The sequence below is a fragment of the Populus euphratica genome, unplaced genomic scaffold, assembly GCF_000495115.2.
Source record: "Populus euphratica unplaced genomic scaffold, PopEup_1.0 scaffold2.1, whole genome shotgun sequence".
NCBI lineage: Eukaryota > Viridiplantae > Streptophyta > Magnoliopsida > Malpighiales > Salicaceae > Populus > Populus euphratica.
Window position 1 is genome coordinate 1,677,301 of NW_011499846.1, and position 14,308 is coordinate 1,691,608.

A 14,308-nucleotide genomic window follows, 5' to 3' on the forward strand; every position below is an offset into this window, starting at 1 on the left:
TTTATTATTCATAAAAAATCCAAAAAAAATAAGAAAAAAAGTTTAAAATTTAAAAATATATTTTTCTCGGGTCAACCACATCTTTTCATAAAAACCAATTCCACCAAGTCAATACAAGTCAAACCATGTCGACCAGGCTAAAAAATGAGTTTCGGGTCGTTTCGGGTCAAAATCGTTATTTTTTATCAAAACCGAGTCCATCAAGTCAATACGGGTCAAATAATGTAGACTAGGCTAAAAAATGAGTTTTGTGCTGTTTTAGGTCAAAACTGTCATTTTCGATCAAAATCGAGTCCATCGAGTCAATATAGGTCAAACCATGTCGACCAGGGTAAAAAATGAGTTTCGAGTCTTTTGGGGTCAAAACCATCATTTTCAGTCAAAACTGAGTCCATCAGGTCAATATGGGTTCCAACCATGTTGATTAGGATAAAAAATGAGTTTCGGGCCGTTTCGAGTCAAAACAGTTATTTTCGATCAAAACCGAGTCCACCGGGTCAATATGGGTCCAACCATGTTGACCGTGATAAAAAATGAGTTTTAGACCATTTTGGGTCAAAACTGTTATTTTTGGTCAAAAACCTAGTCCACCAAGTTAATACCCATATAAAGGTTTTTTTAGTGTTCCAGCATAATTCAGTAATTAAAATTGATGTTTAACGATTGAAACGAGCTTTTTTCTAATACTGATTTGAGTTTGTAGTCTTACCTTTATAAATATTTATTATTATATATAATAAAAAAAATTAATAATACAAACTTTTGTTATAGTAGGCAGAGAAATTTTGCCGATGGTAGACGGTGCAGCTATATCATTGAAATTTTTGTTTAAAGTAGATATCACGAGATTTTATGTTCTCTCCTCATTGGTTATAAATAGCCTCTTCATTGGTTATAAATAGTGAAAATCCACAATAGAAAAAAAAAAGACAGGAAAAGAAAGAAAAAAATATATACTATTCATATTACTATTTAAGTTTTTTTTTCTTTTTCTTTGTGAAAGTAAGATATTGATTTAAAAAAAAAATTTTGAAAAATTTGAAAAATATCCTAATCGTTAAATCTAATAGTGTTTAGTTATGGACCTTTGATTTAATAGGATACAATAGGGCTTACCACACTGGATTAAAACTCCAATCCATCTTAACCCTTAAAACAATTTGCCCTTCGATCATGTTGTTCCTCGTCATCAGGTGTACTAAGCACTTGGTGCACCGCGCCACACCCGATTAGCGCTCAGCCCATCCGGACCGTTCGATCAACTTGTAGATCAAGTCAATCACAGCCGAACGATCAGTTTATCTGCGATCCAACGGTTCATAACCTACAGCTACACCGATGCACCATACTCACATTTACACCGTAGCAACATCTCAGATGCTCTCTCACCTCTCTCCGGCGATCCTCTTTCTCTCATCCAATCTCCCATTTCGGGTCGTTTGAAGCCTTAGAACCACCACAGAAAGGCTAGTAGACTCCAATAAAGCAAAACCCCTACCTTTATACGCGCTTTCTCCACCTCATCTGGCCAGAAAAAGGCCATGATTTTCGTCGACCACCCAAAGCTTCAAACCGACGATTCTCCATCATCAGCCATCAACGGAAGTCGAAACCACCGTCATTAGAATCCTCTCCCTCAAATCTACCAGAATCAACCGTTTTTTGTTGGAAATCTCGCCGGGAAATTTCACCGCCTCCAACAGTAACCGCGCGTGACTCACACGTACCACCAGGGGCATTTTCATAATTTTTCGAGAAATTCAAGGGTATTTCATTCTTTTACCTATACAGTGGCACTCTGGTAATTTTTTATGATTCCTTATGGTATTTTTGATATTTTTATATATAAATACTTGTAAATTTTTTTGCATGTAAAAAACAAAAAAGCCAAAAATAAATATAAAAGGAAAAAAGACACGGGTCCAACACCAATCTTATCATGTCATCGTTCATGGGTTCAAAGCCTGATTCTCAAGTATGGATATACCCATTTCTCAACGATATCAAAATAATTTTTGTTTTATAAATGAATATTATTTTTCGACACATCTCTTTTATTTATAGAAAAGGATCGATGTCAAAAATTTAAATACCAAATATGGATTATGTCCATTATTTCTTTTGGTAACCCAAACGTAATTCTTCTTTTTAGGGACAAACGTCAATATTTTAGGGACTGATGTCATTTTTTGAAGTGTCTCTTATGAATATTGTTTGTCAATACGTCTTTTTTATTTACAAAAAAAAGGACCGATGTCAAAAGTTTAAATACAAAATATGGATTATGTCCATTATTATTTCTTTTGGTAACTCATACATAACTCTCCTTTTTAGTGACAAACGTCAATATTTTAGACAAGTCTTCTAGTTTTAGGAACTGATATCATTTTTTACGTGTTTTCTATTTTTAGGGACCGATGTTAACCATCTTTAAAAAAAACAAATTGCAAATAAGCTCAAAATGTAATAGCATTTGAATCAAATAAAAAACACACAATTAAGGGTAACCTTTCTTTTGAAATGATGTTTTAAGGGTGGTGTTTACCTTCCCTTAATCATAACTAACCCAGTACCTGAATCTCTGAGACTAGTGTCTAATTTGGAATTTCTAATTTCCTCAAATTACTAGATGGCGACTTTAATAAAATCTCTATTTTCTCCAATCAAGAAAATTTTTTTCTTTTTGTTAAATAAACAAAAAGAATAGAGTCGACGTACGACATCGTGTAGCGACACAACTTGGCTACACTACTACTATTCTAGGCTTGGTAACCCTACTTCTAAGGTAGGTTGCACAATTTATTGCCTATTAATAGTAAATCCCAACGAAACAGTTATAAAAAGTCTATAATCTTGAACTTCCAGCAATGAAAGTTTGGATCCACTCCAACAATGGTGAAAAATCAGTCTAAGTTGAAAAAGAAAGCCTAAGCTTTCAGCTAGAGGATATCAGTATAACAAGGGAAATGCCCTGCCAAAAGCCAGGAAGATTATCACCGGAAAATCCTTGCTTAGCTCAAGGCATCACTACAACTTAATCATTAGTATAACCATGACTTAAAATCACGTGGATACATACACTTACAATTGCAAGTCCAAGGTTTCTATTGTTGCACCAAATAATAGCCCAAAAAATAGCTAATTTTAAAAAAAAAATACAATTCTACTCAATTAATCCTTAACTATGTTGAAAGAACAGCCTCTTCACTCTATGTCAAAAGTGCAAGAAGTGCAAGTGAGGTTCTGGCCTAGCGGTTGAAGGGGCTTGTCCTCTTCCTCTGCATCTGGGTTCGAACCTTACCATGCACGTCTGTCACCCCCGCGGTGCCTTACCTGCTTACTGGGCTTGCAGGATGTTCAGTGGGTCGTGGGGATTAGTCGTGGTACGCGTAAGCTGGCTCGAACACCCCATGTAAATCAAAAAAAAAAAAAAAAGTGCAAGAAGTGCCTGAACATTTCGTTGCCCGTGATGAAGCACCAGATTGGCCTTCTAACTTCAACTTTTGAGCTCTAACACCGAGGATGTGGTTAAATGCTGCAAGTGCACGCCCACGATGTAAATGGTGCTCAAGCCCATGTTTAGTTTCCTGAATTTAATACGACCTAAAATTATTTATTTGTCCCTGAGTGGAGGGAAAAAAAAGTCTCTAGGGTGAGGGTACTTTGATCTTTTTTGTTGCCCACTGGTTATCAAAAGATTGTGCAGGGGTATCACGTCTTTTCCTTTTTTTTTTCATAATAAAAATATTTTTTTACCATAAAATCAAAAAAGCATAGAGCTGTTGGTCAAAAAAATTTCTGACTTTTCATAAACTTTTAAATAAAAAAAATTACTTCTTTATCTCTAGGGTAAAAAAATATAGGGCTGTTAGACAAGGGTTTTTATGATTTTTTTCATTATTTATGTACAATTACAATATGTTTTTATCCTTAAAAAAGAAAATCAAATCAAGGTTAGGGAGACATTTTAATATTTTTATATTGATTTTTAATTTTTTAATCAAAAAATTTATTGGCATGCATTAAAGGAGTGGGTAATATCTGCGTTATTATAACAACACAAATGACACCATTTAGTGACCAAATCTGTCTTCCATCGTCTCTTCAGATGCACCATTATATCCTTTTTTACATGGTGAGGCATGTGACAACATACGATAGTCATATTGTCATCAATGATTATTTTTTTCTTTTTTTATTATCTTTTTTCAATTAAAGTGCATGATTGTCTTTTTTTTTGTTTCAATTCTCGTTCTTTTAATTTTTTATTTAATTATTATTTCTTTTATAAAAATTTTAATTTTTTTTAGTTTAGTCCTTCAATTATAATTTCTCATTGTTTTGTTTATTATTTCGGTCTTTATTCTTTTGATTTTTATTTTTTTTTCTTGACCCTTTCATTAAAGTTTTTTGGCTTTAAATTTCATCCTCCAATCAAATTTTTTGTTGTTTTATTTTTTTAATTTGACCCATATTATTTTAATTTTTTTTGTTAAAGCTATTTTTTCAATTCAATTTAACCCTCTTGTTGAAAATTTTTGTTTGACCTTTGTTTTTTTTATGTTGACCCTTATTTTTTAGATCCTTTTGTGTAATTGTTTTGTTTTTTTCTGGTTTTATCTTTCAACATTTGATTTATTAAGGATTCGACTTCGTGCAATCTTATCATGTTGCATTAATTTTTTTAAAATATTAGTTTTGTGATTTTCTTATATTTCTTTTCTATGAATTTTTCTTAGTTTCATAACCTAGATTACAAGTTTTGCATGCCTTTATAGAATATACTTTTTTAAAAAATAATTATTTTGCTTGTATTTGATTTTTGAAGATATTATTCTACTTTAACTATATTTATTTTTTTTGTTTTATATAAATAAATTTTACTTTTTAAAATAGAAGATATTCTTTTTAAAAATATTTCTTATGTGTTTAGCCTTTGCTTAATCTTTTTTTAGGGTATGAGTTAATTTATTCAATTAGTTTCATTTGTATTTATCTTTTAGATCATGGGTTTTTTTGTGTGAATTTATGTTATATTGATTTAAATAAATAAGTTTAGTGAACATATACGGGTGAATATTTTATTTTATGTGATTAAATATCTTAATTTACATTAATCTCTTAATTTTTTTTATTTTTCTTGTGGTTATTATTAACAAATTTTTTTTGTTTATTTACATGAATGATTATTGATTTATATTAATTGGATACTTGTATAAGTTTTTTGATTCATACTTTGAATCTTTTTTATATAAAAAACACATTGAAATAGCTTGCATGTCCAATATTTTATAAAACAAAAATTATATCCTGCAGTGGAGTATGGGTTCCATGGCTGGTATATAAATAAACTTCCTAAGCGGACCACAATTTACACACAATCTCTCCATTATCTAGATTTTCTGAAGTTTATATCATAAAGTGTTGGTGACTGCCACCACAAATCCGTTGATTTATATTTTCAAAGTGACACTAATATTACAAAATCAAAACCCATGAAGCGACGAAGCAAGTGCTAGTTGCCTAACTTGAAGAGCAAAAGATTCTCCAGGGCACATTCTTCTCCCACTTCTAGCTGCGTTTTGTGGCTCATTTAGCAGTGAAAAAAACCATGTAATCTACATCAATACTTGAATTAATTCCTAAAAAATCTCTAATCAACTGTACTTGGTATAGAATGTTACCGGGCATGTAGCTTTGTTGATGGTATCGGAATCCCACCTTGAATCAATTCTGCATCAGCATCAAGAATGTTCAGCATCACATCCATGAAATCCTCTCCTTCCATGTTAGCAATGCCGGAAACTAGTTTTTTATTAGAAAATAATATAAATTATATTTTAAAATTTTAAAAATAATATAACTTATATTTTATAATTTTATCTAATAATTTAAATTTTTTTATTGAATTAGTTTTTTAACATAGTATTAGAATCTTGATGACTAAACGATCATGAGTTTAAATTTCATCATTTCTATTAATTTGATAAAAAAATAAGCAAAAGATAATATGAGCTTTTAAAAATTTCAAATCTAAAGGGATTTTACTTAAAAACAATATGTTAAAAAATAGTATAAATTATATCTTAGAATCTCAACTAATAGCTTAAGTTTTTGGGTTGAATTGGTTTTTTGTTAGGTTAAATTGGTTCTTTAACATGATATTAGAGTCTTGATGACTAAATAGTAACGAGTTCGTATCTTATCGTCCCTATTAATTTGATAAAAATTAAGTACAAAATAATATGGGTTATAACTGGTAGGCATATACCAATAACATGAAAAGCTTACCTATCAAATTATAAATTATATTTTAAGGCTTTACCTAATAGATAATATTTATTTACTTTTTAAATCTAAAATAATTTTTAAATAATTTTTTTAAAGCAGTCAAATATATTACATGTGATTTTAAAGTTACATGTGTCATCCATGATTTTATAAACCATGTTAATTTTCTAATTAAATTTTAACCGCGTTATTTATTTGATATTTTATTTTTAATGTGTTAAAAAAACTCTAAATTCAAGCCATATATAAAAAGCAATGAAAATAATAATTGAGTATTTCAATAATAACTAAAAAATAAAAAATGATTAATTTTTGAGTTTTTCAACACTAACAATAAAAAAGTGAAGAAAACGATTTTAACATGCGCTTCAAATTCCATGCAGGAAAGTGATATCGTTCGGTGATCAATGAAGGCTAATCATCCTGTTTGTATTTATATATCAAAAGCAGTCCCAATTTTGTCTTCAATGAAACAAACAAATGGTGACTAATCATCTTGGTTGTATTTACTCATATACTGGGGTCAAGCGGCCCCGGTTTTTCCTTCAATGAACCGAGTAGGAGGAGAATTTTAGATCAGTCATTTACAATTCACATATGATATTTTGATTTTTGTATCTAGTGATATTAAAAGCTTGTTTAATATTAAAAGGACTATAAGGTGGTTCACTACCATAAATTTTATATTTAACTGTGGAATTTTCTGTTAATATTTATATTATTATTTTGTTGGCAATTAATTTGTTGACGGAATCATAAATGAAAATGCTCTATCGATACTTTTTTATTTGATGATATTAAAAATATTATTACTAATGAATTTACTAATAGAAAAAAATTGATCTCATATGCAAAACAAATCCTACAACAATATTCATACAATTATTAAGAATAGAAAAATTAAAAATAAAATTTAAAACAAATATAATGAAAAAACACAAAAAAAGAGAAAACCAATAACAAATCTTTAATGATTCAAGACAAAATGATTTATTTAGCTTATTTTAGATAGGATGTTTAAAGAATAATAATATTTTTTCTTTTATGTAATTAGTTCTATACTATAAAATCTCTGTTGACCTGTTACGATTTCTAGTCAGTATAATATTAAGTAGAAACTTTTTAAACTAGAATTATTTTCTATCTAATAACAAAATGTTAAAAATCTGTTTTTTTCAACAACAAAATATGTTCTTCCTATTTGTCATTTGTCATTGAAAGGTTATTGAAAACTCTATCTTAAAGAGAGTAGATGAGGTAAGATGTCCTATCGGAGAGTTGTCATAAACTTTTATACACAACTTTGAGTACTATATTTAAAGTATTGTTAAAAAACTTTTAATGTTATATATAAATATTTATTTATTTATTATGTTATTTATTTTAGTTTTGATTTATCATTTTATGTAAAAGTAAAATGAAATTGATATATAAGAAAAATTGATAGAGAGATTTTTTTTTTTGTTCTATGATACGTGGAGAAATCTCAATCATAAAAAAAGGCCATATGAAAGCAACGCCAAGCTTTGGACTCATCCATACAGCTCCTTCACATTTAAATAAGCTGATATTATTAAAAAAAAATATATTGATTTTATTTATGTTTGGATATTGTAATAAATATCAATATATTTCTTAATATATTATACTGATTTAAAAAAAAATTAAAAATATTTTAATACCAATTATATTATTGAAGATTAATAGTATTTCTGGGCTTATTATGTTTGAATTTATTCATTTTTAATTTTATATCAGTATGATATATTAAAAAATAGATTGATATTTATTTCAAAATAATTAAGAAATACATTTCCTACCAAACCAACAACTTCAATTAAGATATAATTAAGAGATTTCAACTCTGGCAACTTGATGATATTTTCCTCACACAAATCATCTAGCATTATATTTATCTTTTAAAGAGTGAACAAACTATTTTACTATAAGATCACTACTTTATCGATATCATTACAAGTCTCCATGAAATAAGCAACATGTTACCTTGGATTTCTTTTGCCATCAAATTAATTGAACTTTGATGGTTGATAGTTCACAAACATCATTAGTAGGTCAATCCTTTAAGTATATACTCAGCATAAGAATATGAAGTTTGAACTAAATTTCTACTTGGTTTATAATGGCCTTCTTGATAAATTCTTTCAAATGATTTATAGTAAATATGTTATTAGTAATATCACAAATATTCCATATAGCTTTGATTATAGAATGCTCACTGACATCACTCTAATTTTTTTACACAACCATAATAGTCAAAGTTTGGCCTTTCTAATTCATTCTCTTGAGTTTTTTTCATTAATTTTGCTATTCAATGGTCCTTTATTTTTAATGAAGTTGAAAACTGAGGTTTTTTAAAGGTAGGCACTTAATCCGATCCTTTAAAAATATAGTCTTACAGTTATCATCATTAACATGGTATCAAAACCCACAACATTACTTAATGATTGATATAAAAAAGTCTCTACAAATGAATAATGAGCCCTCAAAGAAAAGTCCATGTGCTTCATTTAATTTTTATAATGTAGTTATAATTTTAATATTTGAATAGTGAGTCCTTGTGCTCCCTTTATATTTTACGTCAAAATCAATTTAAAAATTAGCTTAGTTTATGCATGCAACTCAATAATGGATTTTGTTTTTAATGGTAGGGTTGAAGAATCTTGAACGGTGTATTGATAACTTGAATCAGTAATTTTGTTGTTTTTTTGAAATTAAGCCAAAATTTATATTTTACAAGACATGAATTTAGACATGTATTATATATCAAGATTTGATAATTTGATACTTTAAATATTACTTTTAATTTATCTTCAAATTGTCATAAAAAAACTTTTATGGAATTGTTAGATTTGATCCAACGTAACTTCATTCTTTATAGATTTCAAGTGTATATAAATAAAGTTTAAAAACTTTTTTGCTCAAAAAACTTATAGAAGAATTTTTTTTTTACTTTTAGAAGACAAGACCCTTTACTTATTGGAAATTATCTTTTATCGATATCACATTATATTATTTTATTGGTTAATTTTTATTTATGACATCTTATATTTATAATAATATATTTTAAATATCTCATCTTATATATGTGAATTGTTGATTAGCCAATTAGTCAAAAAGTATACAAAAGATTTATTTATTTTTTATATTATTTATTTTTGTTTTGATTTATCATTTTATGTAAAAGTAAAATAAAAATGATATATAAGAAAAATTGATACATATAAATTTTCTTTTTGTTTCTACGGTATGTGGAGAAATCTCGACCATAAAAAAAAAAAAGGCCATGTGAAAGCAACAGCAAGCTTTGGACTCATCCGAACAGCTCCTCCACATTTAAAAAAGCTGATATTATTATAGGAAGGCGTTACATCCCAAATCTCCAGAACGAGCTATGGAGTTTTTTTTTTCTTCCATTCCTCACAAATAACATGACCACCAATCCCATGTTTTTCATTGTTATTTTCATCAGTTCAATCTTCTGGATTTCAAGAAAATTTTTAGCACGCACAGGCAAGAAAAAAGCAGCACCAAAAGCTGGTGGAGCATGGCCTGTGATTGGCCACCTCCATCTGTTAGGAGGGGCGGAACCTCCCCATAAAGTGCTGGGCAGTATGGCTGAAAAATATGGACCCATCTTCACAATCAAGATGGGCGTGCACCGAGCTTTAGTAGTAAGCAATTGGGAGACCGCCGAGTGTTTCACCACCCATGATAAAGCCTTTTCCGGTCGTCCGAAAACACTTGCCTCTGAGCTTTTGACCTACGATGGTGCAATGATGGGGTTTAGCCCATATGGGCCTTATTGGCGTCAAGTCCGCAAAATAACCACGGTTGAGCTTCTATCAAACTACCGGCTAGAGAAGCTGAAAGATGTACGCGAGAGCGAGGTCAGGGCATTTCTGAAAGAGTTGTACAAGTTATGGGACGATAATAGAGGTGGTGCATCAAAATCAAAAGGTAGTATGGTATTGGTGGAAATGGAAAGATGGTTTGGAGATCTAACATTAAACATCGTTCTTAGAACAATTGTTGGAAAAACTGTGGGATATATCACAAACGTTGAGGATGAGGAGAGTGTGAAAGGATGGAAAAAGGGATTGAAGGACTTTTTTCATTGGACAGGGGTGTTTCCGGTGTCTGATGCGCTACCATTTTTAAGGTTTTTGGATCTTGGGGGGCATGGGGAGGCTATGAAGAAGACTGCAAAAGAACTGGACCTTGTTGTTGAAGATTGGCTAGAAGAACACAAACGAAAAAGAGCTGCTGGAATTGTTAAGGGTAAGGAGGACTTCGTGGATTTGATGCTAGATGTTTTCGATAATGATGCAGCAGCAGTTCAAGGCGGAGATTCTGATACCACCATAATTAATGAAAAAAATAAATAAAAATAAATTTATATAAAAAGCATATTCTATAAAAATCACTCAAATCAACCTTGTTAAAGAAGAAAATAGGAAGTGAATTATAATTCATAAACTAAAAGTTATAAATTTCAACTCTTGATTAAATTAAAGTTTCAATTTATTTTTATAACAAAATTCAAATTTAATTTAAAAGTTATTTATAATTAAATAAATACATTGAATTAATTTATGAAACTATTATCCCTTACTTTGCCCTAGTAGATAGGGTTTTAATTCGCTTCGAGGCATGAAAGAGAAATAAATGGATGTTAAAACAGGTAGAGAGCATTTGGAAACTATGGACAGAGAGATTGTCCAATTTTTCAAAATTTGAAGGCAACAATGAGGTATGAGTGGAAGCCTATGAGAGGTTTAGATATTGATAAGATAGGCAAGATTATTTCACTTCCAATTCTTTGAAGGGAAGACAAACACTAAGTATTTGAAAAGGCCCTGCCCTGGAATTTTGGTAAGCAAGTTCTGATTTTAAAGAAGCCTCAACAAATTGCTTTGTTCAATAACCTTCTTGGGGTCGTCAGGGCTTATGACATGCTTTAAACATGTTGGGGAATCCAGACCTGTGATGTACTGATATTTGCTCATAGAAGGCCAAGCACACTGACACAATATTTAACGTGATTCGACAAATCGCTTACATCCACGGAAGAGTTGATATTATTAGAGATAGAGAAGAACACAAAATAAATACATGGAGGAGGAGGATTACACCAACTCAAACTCAACTCCCAGCTCACTACTGCAATAACAGTAGGGCTGCTACCCTTGACAGCCTCTCTTTCTCTTTTATTCTTTTATACACACTCACCACTTTCTCATTTTACTCTCAAACAATGGCTCTATTTATAAGCATCAATGGTAAGATAAGATTCATAAATCATGTCATGATTTGTGACACTAATGATGGCAGCACATAAGTTGCACCATTTTGTCAATACTTGGTGCAACTTGGCTACACCCCTACTATTGTAGGCTTTTGACAATGGCAACCCTATTTCTTAGGGTAGGTTGCATAATTTATTACCCATTAATGACAAATCCCAACAATCACCCTCTTTGACATTTATATGGGCAATTATCTTCTTGCTTGTTCAGCATAAGCTTGCATCCTGCAACTCTTCTAAGCTTATCATTCCGAGAGCTTTTATGGCCAAGTTTACTGGTACTCGCCAAACTTTTCAATCACCAGAGTCACCAAAGCACACCCTTGCTCACACCAAAGGATCACTTCAACCAGATGATCCCACATATCACATCTGAAGAGTGTTAACGCTTGTCTCTGGGACACAACATTCCCCTTTAAGCGTATCAACCATGCTCGGTCCGGAATGATTTTTCAATCCTCACACCAAGGCTTACAACACCCCCTCAAATAGAAATTTCTATTCCCAAGTGCGACGGTCATTATCTGAGTATCTCAATATGATCACAAGCTCACCACTTTTCTAAGAGTCTACTCATCCAGGAGTTGTGTTTGCCCTCTGTTCTACCCTATAAACCACGTCTTACTTCTTAGTGAGTCTCCTGCTCTTAGTCTCAAGAGTCCAAGTAGCTTTCCATCTTTAACCATGGGAGCAGCCTATTAAAGGTTGATCCATATCTGTCTTCATACTCTGAGTATTACAATGTCATTACCGAGCTCACTACCTTGACAAGAGTTAACTTGTTTCAGGAACCTGCGCATGCCATCTACTCCTGCATAGCGGTCGCGTCTTAATGCTCCACAAGTCATCCACTTATTGTCTAAGTCAAATGTCTTCTATCTCACTGATCTTTAGCATGGGGGCAACATCCATAAAAGTCAATCCTGCATTTGTCTTCATACTCATCATAGCCACTTCATTGGCTATCCATATTATCCACTCATATCTAGCAATCACATTGGCTCTGAGGTCTTTTGTAATTGGGACTCCTATCATGGCCCTCACACCTTCCATCTAAGGTGTCTCCGCTTGTCGTTATACAGCGATCTGAACTTGGGCTCATATTATGGCCCTCACACCTTCCATCTGAGGTGTCTCTGCTCGTGATCATGTGGCGGTCTGATCTTGGGCTCATCATATGGCCCTCACATCTTTTTTTAAGATGTCTTCGCCTTTCATAAGCGGTCGCATCCTCCTTCAGCTGGGATGCTTCCAAGTGGCTCCAAAAATTCTCCACCATCATGTGGACTATATGAGAGATCACTACCACTGATCACCTAAAAAAAAAAAGAGTTGCAGTACACTCCTCGCAATCGTCCATCTTGATTTTTATGTTTGGAGCTTCTATGCCTTTCTGCTTGATAGCTCTACCCACACCAACTCCTTTTGGTATCTTCGTCATTCATCATAGGAGATCGTACCCCTTCAATTAGGTGCTTTTATAATAGCTTATCTTTCCATCCTTGCATGCATTAGAAAGTTCCTCGCTTATTGCCTTTATCAAGAGCATAAGAGACTTCTTGTTGTACAACTTTTCACAGTCTCTGTTCTGTCTATCCATCGTGCTGTCTTTCCGTATATACAACCATTTACTAGCTTTGTCATAACTTTTCTTTGCAAGTGATCTGGGGTATCCTGGTTTTATACCTAATTTCTCAACGTCTGGTGAGACTACTAGTGCTTAGATTTATCAAGATTGGTCTTCATCAATTTCCACTCTCCACCTCAAATTGTTTACATGATCAGGTGTCCATAGTGTTCTAATTTTGCCTCTCATCAAAGCAATTAAAATTTCCTCACATAATAGTTCAGCACATGTAATTGAGTAAACATGTGTGATTTCTTCTTCTTCATCTCCATCGACCACTATGATGACCTTTAGATGCCTCCTAATCGGGCAATGTCTCTTTAATAATTCACCATCACCATTTTTGTCTCAATCTCAATGATCGGACCATACCATTGCATCCAAAACGATTACATTAGCTGGAAATAAGGCTGAAATCATCTAAATCGCACTTCAAACGGCTAAGATTTGATCAAAATAATTCTGGCCTGATAAACAGCCCAGATTTAATCTTAGATCTGGTTGCACGTAGGATCAGCTACACTGGATCCTTTTTCTCGGCTCGCTGTCGATGACATGGTAGGTGGGTTCCACTATGCTGACATGGATGCTGATTAGTCGTTGACATAGCATGCTGATGGAATGATGACATCATCAACATTCAAATATGGCACATGAGTTGGGTTAGCCTATCCAGGCGAAAAAGATGCATGCAATGCGTGGAGCGCATCTGCTAACATGGCCAGCCACCCCGCCGATAAGTGATGGTGCATGTGGCTATGTCCGACATTCAATTTTGACACGGTTTTCACTAGTGGCTTCGTCTCTTCCTCCTCTACACAGTGGTATGGTTAAAACACAATTTTAATAACTTTTATTTTTGAGCAAAATCAAACACCACTTTAAACCATATGCTCTGATACCAATTGTTGGGGAATCCAGACCTGTGATGCACTGATATTTGCTCATAGAATGCCAAATACATTGACACAATATTTAACATGGTTCGACAAATCGTCTACATCCACACGAGAGTCGATATTTTAGAGATAGAAAAAGAACACAAAAAAAATAAAAGGAGGGGG

General features: G+C 32.1%; 1 protein-coding gene across 1 annotated transcript; it reads left to right on the plus strand.

Moving 5' to 3' along the window:
- Positions 1-9,579: 9,579 nt before the first annotated feature.
- Positions 9,580-10,697, plus strand: LOC105137993 (cytochrome P450 82A4-like). The gene has a single exon (XM_011043970.1). The coding sequence runs from the start codon at positions 9,741-9,743 to the stop codon at positions 10,695-10,697; it is 957 nt and encodes a 318-aa protein (XP_011042272.1). The 5' UTR covers positions 9,580-9,740.
- The last annotated feature ends 3,611 nt before the right edge of the window (positions 10,698-14,308 follow it).

What these genes read in the sequence shown, in the direction of transcription:
- LOC105137993 (XM_011043970.1), top strand. Translation starts at nt 9,741, where the DNA reads ATGACCACCAATCCCATGTTTTTCATTGTTATTTTCATCAGTTCAATC.